The sequence below is a fragment of the Morchella sextelata genome (assembly GCF_020137385.1).
Source record: "Morchella sextelata strain SCLS chromosome Unknown scls_4, whole genome shotgun sequence".
Classification (NCBI taxonomy): Eukaryota; Fungi; Ascomycota; class Pezizomycetes; order Pezizales; family Morchellaceae; genus Morchella; species Morchella sextelata.
In genome coordinates this window covers 500,379-510,064 of record NW_025408619.1, presented here as the reverse complement: position 1 = coordinate 510,064, position 9,686 = coordinate 500,379, and the positions used below count along the sequence as shown (strand labels likewise).

Sequence of the window (9,686 nt, the reverse complement as noted above, 5' to 3'; positions counted from 1 at the left end):
AGTATGTCGGTTATGATGAAGCTTCGTGGCAGCCATTGTCGGATGTCGAACATTCGCCCGATATTGTTAAACGATTTCACGAACGATATCCACAGAAGCCTAAGCCTACCAGGAGGTAGGCTTTAGAGGGGGGAGTGGTCTGTAACGGCAGCTAGACGGGTTGGCTATGTGAGTTGTCTGGGTATAAGGGAGAAGGATAATGCAGTGTGGTTGGGTTTAGTAAAGCGGGTTTCTATTATGTTCTTTCTGTTTCTGTTACGCGAGGGTATGAGTCAGCATTGGGATAGGGTATGGATATATAAGGGGGGGCGTTGTCTCGTGATTTCTTGTTTCTCTTTCTTTCTCTTTTCTCTTTATGCAACCTCTGTACTTCACAGTTACGAATACTATTTGGTTCGCGCTACGTCACAGGGTTTACCCGGTATACTAGACCAGGTACAACCATCCATAGTCTATAGTCCACAGTCCCCGTTCTTGCCTTAGGTGTACCCTTCGGCCCCATAGTCCATAGTCCATAGTCTACGAACCTCCTACGTCCACGTCTTCGCCTCGGTTGTATTCCTTGGCTTCATAGTTCCTACGTCCTCAGTCCCCGTTACACCAGCAATCGGAGCAACTCCTTCCTTCGCCCAACTATATTTCTACGATCCAGAATATTCAGCACAAGTACAACATGCAACACATCCAACTTTAGATATTATGGTACTTCAACGTCTCACCATGGAGTTAAATTCAATAAATCCGTTTATTGAATTTTATAAAACAGCAAAAGAAAGATTGGATAATGCTTCAACACAAGATGGGAATGCACGCATTATACTTAATCCACGTCTTCAATTGATAGTTGAAACAGGAGCAGACAAACGACGAAACAACTTTCCTACAAGTAACGAGGTGGCGGTAATAATTCCTGATGAATATGAAGAAGCTGGATTCCGTGATATCGTATTGGCACATAGAAATCCATTGCCAAATCAAATGTTCAGTATCATCAATCCTAACCATGCTGCGTATATGCCATTGCATTACGTATTGCTTTTTCCAAATAGGGATACCGGTTGGCATTGGAGTTTACAACTTCGAGATCGATTGAATAATCGGAAAGTATTGCGTTTAGGTCAACGTGAATTTTATCGGTATGTTTAATATATTATCATAGAAATCATTACTAACTTATTACAAAGCTATCATATTCATTCACATTCAACCGAGCCTTTAACACTATTTCAATCTCAAAACCTTTTTCAGCAATATTTGGTTGACGCATGGGCTGTATGTGATCAGAACAAACTAAATTGGATACGTTTGAATCAATCAAGACTACGATCCGATTTGTATAATGGCCTGGCCGATGCTATGCTTCAAGAAGACTTCAATCCAGAACAAACCGGACGGAGAATAATACTTCCTAGCAGCTATAGCGGTGGTGATCGTTATATGCAATAATTATACCAGGATTCAATGGCTATCGTAAGACACTTCGGAAGACCTTCACTTTTCATCACATTTACAGCGAATCCTAAATGGTCGGAAATCGTTGCAGAGTTACTTCCAGGTCAAACAGCTGTCGATCGTCCAGATCAAGCACTTCGACATATGTAAGACATTTAAACCACTACACTAGGTAGCAATAGCTATGCAATATAATTCTGGAAGTTTATATTAAAGCAAACTCCATTAAATTACACATACTTTCAGCTCACTGGCACTGGCATCGGTACTGTAAAAACCGGACTCACCACATCCAACCGCCCTTCCCAAAATTTGATCACATTCAAGCTCACACTTCGCCCTGGCGAGGTGGCCAACTGCTAGTAGCTATGTACTTGCTTACCCCAACCCCGCGCCTCCCGCGACAAAAAAGGAAACATCCTCCAAATACTGGTAGAGTACCCATCTCGGTAGAATCGTCACACTTTGACCAAAGGTAACTGTATATAACTACAACCTGCAATCAACCCAGCCAGCAGCGCCCGCCGCGCTTGCCTCTACTCTATGCTGCGCTGCCCGCCCGCGCAGCTCCCCCTGGGTCGTGTGTCTGCCTACCCCATTGCGTCAAGCGCCAAGTCTCGCCTGCCGTCTCAGTGCCTATTGAAATCCTGCGGGAAAAAAAGAAAAAGCAGAAATCGACTCGTCATGTTACAGGCAAGGCGAACGTATGCAGGGTTGGGAGATCTGTTTTCTTTTGCGGCGGCGGCGGCCTGTTTTGGCGTGGAGGGGCTCGAGAGGGGCGAAAAAGGAAATGTGGGGTGTCACGCTAGGTGTGGGGCGTGACCATTGGTACTAAGATGTAACGCTGCTCGGTTGAAATGATAAGTAGAATAGCAGGGTAGGGTAGAATAGTAGATATTGAATAGAGGTAGAAATCGAGTGACGGGATGCGCATTCTGTACAATTGTAACATTTGCATCTAGGAAGTGCCTAGTTATATCACGCCGACCTAAAGGTACTCTACCACCAACCCGCCGAACCGCCGTGCCCGAACAGTCAAGTCAATGTAGGCAAGCGGTGAGCTCGTGATTTCGATTCCGCCCGGTGTGGTGTATGTCGGTACCTACATACTCCTCGACTCTGCATTGCTCTGCACGCTGTGCACTCGGTACCTCTACCACAGCTTGGTTAGCACTTGGTTGATATACATTAATTGCTTTCGTTCCTTTTCTCGCTGGCATGCTTGATTGATTGATTGATTGATTGATTGATTGATTGATGCATGGGAGGCTTTTTTGTTTATGGTTGCAATTGTTAAGCTGGGTTCTGAAATGTTTCGGGTGCTATGTTACAGCGGTTTCGTGTCTTGTCTTGTACTTGGTTCTGGGTTTTAGTTCGGCGGGGACAAGTGTTACGGGGGGCACGGGGGTGAGTGGGCGGCGGGCACGAGACGAGAGTGTCTGTGGAAAAGCTTATGTTGACGGAACGTGATACCGGTGATAAATAGCGAGCGGATTTATCGTGATGTCAAGACCTTCTGGATGGAGGAGGTGTGGGTTTGGAGTGGCGTCACTTGCGGTTGGGTCGGATTGTTTTTTTCCTTTGGGAAGAGGACGGACACAGCTGGATACGGCGGCATATGTACTTACTCAGGGAGGTGGAGGAGAGGGCGTGACGGACAGACATACCTAGCCTTACATCACGACTCTTGCACCCCGCGCGCCGGCATCTACATTCTCTGTTCTACGCTCACGAAGTAGGCAAGAAAAAGAAAGCAACCAAGCAATCTAAAGATAGGAGTACAGTACTCTAGGTACAGTACTCTACATCCACCATCCACCCATCCTGTCCATTCCCTCCCTCTCCCCCTTTCCCTCCGCCGGCCGACATAATCCATAATCATCACCAACAACAAACAGAACAGATATATCACAATAATCACCACAGTCAAGTCAATTAGCACCGGTATCGGTCGTTCCTCTCTGGATCTAAGTTAACCATTCTTTCCTCTCACTATATCGCTCACCCCCCCCCAACCCCTACCCTACCGGGAGAATGCTGTTGGCTAGGGAAATGCACTGCGAGTAATCTATCGCAGAAAAAGATGCTAGATTATCGAGAGCGCAACGCCCCGATCTCGCTGGAGTTTTTGGATGGGTGAGGAGGGCTCAAGGGTGTGTGTATGTGTGTGGTGGGTAGGGTGGGAGTAGAGTAGGTAGGGGTGGGTGGTGCCCCATCCCTTGGGATGCGGGGGTTCATACGCGGCGCAAGCAAGCAAGCAAGCAAAGCAAAGCAGCATCATGTAGCCGCACGAGACCACCGCAGCATGTTGATGGATGGGCCGACGACAACGCTCCGCGAGAACAAAAGTAAAAAAAAAGGTCAGTGAGAGAGCGACAGTTACAGACAGTTTCACTGCATCAGCTCCTTTTGCGCTCCTCCGTCGTCCATCCGTAGAACTTGGGAGGTTTTAATTTTGGTTTTTTTTCTTTTTTTTCCCACCGGTTTGCGCGCATGTGTACGTGGGGTGGGTGTGATCAACAGAGCAGGCACTTTTAGTTTCTTGATCATCAAGCCAAAGAGGAGAGCGGATAGGAAGGAAGAGAGAGAGCTATTATTTTCATTATAATTTTGTGATTATCTGCTGCTGCTGCTGCTAGAGTAGAGGAAATATGTACATCTACCCCACCTCTACCTCTCCTCGTTCGTTGTCGATGTTTGACGTATCTGCTCGGGTATGTAGGCAAGTGATAAACAAGATCTCCAGTTTTACCTATTTGCAATAGGCCGGAACTCATGACCGGACCGGGGAAAGGCTGAGGGTTGTCTGACTCTGGAGATGACGCTCTCTGCCAAAGATTCATCTTGCACAGTCATGAAGCAAGTCAACGGGGAAGAATTAGAGAGAGAGGGTGCCATAATCTGGGGAGAAAGAGGGGGAGAATAATATGGAATGGCGAGAGAAGAGTCGGGAGAGGCTCTTTGATCTCACTCACTCTTCTAGTAGCGAAACTACGTCATAACCCTGTCTGTCTGTCGCCACGGGCCAATCAAAGGGGACCTGCACCCTGAATGAACGGCCTACCTGCCTGCCTGTCTTTGCTTACATACTCTCACTACATACATGCCTTCGCATATCCCAGCTGTCTCGGGAGCGAACTTCAGTTTTCAGGTTTTGTGAAAGGGGATATGGAGAGCCAGTCAGACTCGAGATATAGGAACGTGTCGCGTGTGTCTTGGAAGTGTCACGGTGGTAACCCCCAACTGACTGCTACTTTTGGGAGACCTGGATGTGGCGGCGGACGTTTTTGTGCGTGCGTTGCGTTGCGTCGCCCTTTCGTTCGTTCTTGCCTTGGCCTGCTGCCCCTCCATCCCAGGTTTTGCCCCGCAGATGTGTGGATGGATGGGGAAGTGGAAATGAAAATAGAAAGGGGGGGGGAGAGGAGAGGTGTGGGTGGGTGGGTGGGAGGGAATTTCAATGTGGGAGGGTCCCAGCCATCAGGGTCCTCACTTGCATCTGGAGGCATATCGGAAGCAAGCAAAGAGAGGTTTTTTGAAGTTGAGCTGGTTGAGCGCAAAGCTAGCGCCGACAGTATTAGTTTAGTTAAGCACAGAGCAGGGTGCAGCTCGTCCACATCTCCAATAATTTTCAAGCCAACAGCGCCCATCCATCCATCCATCCATCCATACATCCCACCTTTGCGGACACCTTGCCTTCCTAGCTCTCTTTCTCGACCCTTCTCACTCGCTCTCTTCCTCCTCCTCCTGCTCCTCCTCCCCTCCATATTTCCAATCCCTGGCCAATCACACCGTCAGCCGATACACAGCACTTTTGCTGATTCCCGTGTTAACCTGATAGTGCGGTTATTTATCCATATCCTATTCCTATTATTACTCTACCTCGATGGCCATGTATTTTTGATATATATCTTCTTACTCCTCCCCGCCATCTCGACTTACTATTTCTTCCTGCTCCTTTCCCTCAGATTATTTTTTTATTTCCTCCATCATTCCTCACCTCACATCTCCTGTCCTGCCATCTAGATATCGTCTTTTTTTTCCACTTAGCTTTCTTTCCTCTCTCCATATTCTTGCTACCTTTGCCATCTACCGTGCCTGGCTAGGGCCAATTTAATTCCAATATGCGGTTCACCACCTCCACCGCCGCCATTGCTGCGTTTGCAGTCTGTCTTCTAGCCCCGTCGACAAAGTCCTCCCCCGTAAAAAACCAGCCCTCGGCGCACGTCGAGAACTTGCCAAATGCTGCCCAGCAGCAGCAAGTGATCCAGACGAACCAGGAGCAGCCAAAGAAACTCAAGGGGAGGTTTCTTCACATCTCAGGTGAGCAAACTTTGTTCCCCCATACTCTGCGCACCTTTGGTTTTTGGGGTTGTATTGTATATATTGACTTTGTGTTTTTGCGTAGATGTACACCCAGATCCGTTCTATGTTGCCGGATCAGATCCTATGCAGCGTTGCCACCGCGGTTCGGGCAATGCCGCTACGCTTGGCGCTGAGACTTCGGATTGTGATACGCCATTCACGCTGGTGAATGCGACGTTTAAGTGGATCGAGGAGAACCTGAAGGATGTACGTTTTGGAAAAAATACCTAAATCCCGCAACTACCGAGAATGAAATAAAAAAAAACTGACACATTACAATAGGAGGTTGATTTTGTTATCTGGACCGGCGATTCAGCGCGCCACGACAACGATGCCAATATCCCTCGTTCGGAAATCCAGATCCTTGACCTGAACCGTCGCATCTCGGACAAGATGTTTGCGGTATTTGGAAAGCCCGATAACCTTGGTGATGACGACCCGACGAACGACCTGATTGTGCCAATCATCCCGACCCTTGGAAACAATGACATCTTCCCGCACAACATCATGACGGCCGGCCCAAACAGGGTCACCAGGGAGTACTCGGACATCTGGCGCAGGTTTATCCCACAGGACCAGTACCACGTGTTTGACAAGGGAGCGTACTTCTGGACTCAGGTTGTTCCCGGAACGAATGGAAAGATGGGATTGGGCAGTCAGGGTGGACTTTCGGTCATTTCCCTCAACACAATGTATGTTTCATAGGGTTTTCCCTGCGGTGATTTTGCTGTTCGCTGGCTAACGTTGAGATTCCAGTTATTTCTTTGGATCTAACGCGGCAGTTGATGGATGCGATGTCAAGGGCGAGGCCGGTTACGAGCAGATGGAGTGGCTGAAGGTCCAGTTGGCGTTGATGCGTGACATCGGCATGAAGGCAATCCTGATCGGGCACGTTCCACCAGCTTGGACAAGCACCAAGCAAAGTTGGGATGAAACGTAAGCTGCCACCACATACCCGCTGCGACACAAGGAACATCAAACTAACGGAGATCTTCAGATGCTGGAAGAAATATGTTTTGTGGTCTAAGCAGTACCGCGATGTCATTGTTGGCTCTATTTATGGGTATGTCGATCATTTCCCCGATATAGCAAAGAAAACCTTTTTTGGCTAACATATCCGGTTTAGCCACATGAATCTCGATCATTTCTTGCTTCACGACAGTGACGAACTCGAGCCTCCACACGAGGATGAGATCAGACGCCCCAAGAAGCCGAGAAAGAAGACCAAGGTTTCTTGCACCGGACACCCGAGCTGTGTAGAGGAGGAACCAGAGCGAGAAGATGAGGTCATGCAATTCGACGAGGAGAACCCTACATTCACCGCATCGAATGCCGAGACCTACCTTCACTCACTCCGCGAGGCCTTCTCATACCTCCCCAGTCCCATTAACGTGGTCGGTTCCAGCGCAGACGAAGTCGAAGCCGCAAGCCGCAGCTACTCAAAGAAGATTGGCGGCAAATGGGGTGAGCGCTACATTCTCTCGCTCGTCGGACCCAGCGTCGTTCCCAACTACTTCCCGACATTGAGAGTGGTCGAGTACAACATCACCGGTCTTGGTGAGTCCCAAAACGATAACGAACTCGGACCTGGCCCAATTGAGGACGATGTCGACACCACCACAGCAACTGTCACAAAGAAGAAGAAGAAGGAACCTGGTGTCCCAGACGGACCATCAAAGACTTCTCCCCCCGGCCCCGCTTACTCCATGCAGCCATTCACATGGTTGGGATACACTCAGTACTATGCCAACATGACCAGGATCAATGGAAGGCAGCCGGAGAAGGAGGAGGATGAGGCGGAGGCACACCACAAGAACCTTGAGCTCAGAGATGTCGAGGACCGCGAATTTAGATACCAGGTCGAGTACAATACTAGAACCGACAAGACCTACAACTTGAAGGACATGACGGTCAAGAACTACTTGAAGCTCGCGCAAGAGATTGTCGATGCCACCCTTAGAGACAGCCGGAAGACGAAGAAGGCTGGCGAAAAGGTTGATGGCACTGACGTCGAGGAATACGAAGAGGAAGAGGAGGAGGTAGAAGATGTAGAAGAGGAAGGCGAGGATGTAGACGCCTCAAAGAAGAAGAAGAACAGAGACAACAAGAGGAAGCACAACCACAACATTAAGAAAGACAAGATCTGGCATGCCTTCGTCACTAGAGCTTTCGTTAGCACCATCAAGGGCAAGGAGTTTTCAGAATCGCCGCTCATTGCCACCACCGAGTCTTCCTGATAGACTACTACTATCACATTCGTTTTTGGGTACTTATTTGGGGGTTTATCGGGCGTATCATTTTGGGCGTTTTTTTTCTTCGTTATTATTATTATAACTTTCTTTTGTATGGGTTTTTACGGGCAAAGGAATAAGGGGGGGATGGGGGTCTCAAATGGGTTTTCTTTCTTTTCACTTCACGATTGCATTCACTTCTTAAACAGCGGTTTTTTTGCTGGACTTCTTTTACATACTTTTAGTTTTGTGTCGGTTATTCTTTTTGTTTTTTTTGGTGCTTCTTCCTGGCAGGGGAGGACAGTTTTATTGTCATGATGAGAACGAAAGAACGATGGTTATTGTTTTTGTATGAATAGAAACACACACACGGTAATCGAACATGAGAATTCGATAAAAACTAAAAAAAAACCCTTCTTTGAAAAAGAGCTTCAAATTGTGTTGTGAAAAAACCTTTAATTTTACTTTTAAACCTTGGTGACGATATCGCTGTAGATGTGGGATTGTGACAAGGATATGAAAACTCCACTACTTTAGATACCTTAGACTCTCACTGCCCAGACTCTCCTTCCCGCTGGAATTTTCTAGCGTCGGCGCGGGGGGTTGAAGATTCCCGGCTTTCCCTCCCCCATCTCGTCCCCGCTATTCGCTCCGTAGGCTCGTTCGTCAAGGGGCCACTTAGCATAGGGGTCCATCCACCCCGTTCTTCTCCGAGGAGCCAGTTCTCTACGCTAGTCTTACTTCACCCATCCATCGTGAGAAAAAGTGCTGTAGCGTGCATAGGGTTAGGGTTTCTTAGCCCTTCCGGATCGGGCAAGTGGTCGTGTTTTAGATTCCACGCACAATCAAGACACGAGACATGGTACAAGAGTTTTGCAACAACAACAAAAGTAATGCTACGATCAGAGGACCGATGGAGGAGCGTTTGGAGCGATGAGAGGGAGAGGTAGTTTACATGTCGCCGTATTTGGATTTGGAATGGGGAGGTGGCATGGCAGGTGGCCAGGCGGAAGGGAAGTTTCAGAGTGTAGTGTGGTGAGGTTGTGGGTTGTTGGGTAGGTTTTGAAAACGGCATGTTGATAGCGGGATCTGTGGTGGTTTGGTGTTTGGTTTTGGTTGGGTGGGTGACTGGTGGGTGAACGAATCTATAGCTGCGACGATATCAGCTACCTCGAACTACCTACCTCTAACTATGACCTATTGTATGACGGTGACGGCCAGTCAATCCGGCGTCATCATAAGAGAGGAATTAATTATTGAGTTCTGATATCTGACTGCTCAAAACTGGATCGAACCGCGCAGAGCCTTGTTTTATTGATTATTATTACCACTATAATATAATAGCTATCACAGAACGTTGGTGATGATGATAGCGGAGTCTAGATAGATGGATAGACTGCCTCTACTACTATTACGTCCGGGGGCGCTGTGCCCGGTCCGGTCCGTCATGTCAGTTCGGGGGGTTATGTCAGTTCGGGGGAAGGGGGGTCATGTCAGCTAGGTATCATACTCAATATCACAAAACCACTAACGACCGATTCGATTCCAAGCATTCGCAACGAATCACACAACCGTGCCAGAATCGAGATTCGATCGGATCGGTATAGAAGGGTGAAGTAAGGCAAAGCTCATATAGATGCA

General features: G+C 48.1%; 1 protein-coding gene across 1 annotated transcript; it reads left to right on the top strand.

The window, feature by feature from the left end:
- Window positions 1-5,573: 5,573 nt before the first annotated feature.
- H6S33_010053 (uncharacterized protein) lies at window positions 5,574-8,051 on the top strand (the record flags this gene model as incomplete). Its single annotated transcript, XM_044841396.1, has 6 exons — window positions 5,574-5,772; window positions 5,858-6,021; window positions 6,097-6,506; window positions 6,571-6,750; window positions 6,812-6,877; window positions 6,941-8,051. 6 exons carry the CDS (start codon window positions 5,574-5,576, stop codon window positions 8,049-8,051), a joined length of 2,130 nt encoding a protein of 709 aa, XP_044697196.1.
- Between the last annotated feature and the right edge of the window lie 1,635 nt (window positions 8,052-9,686).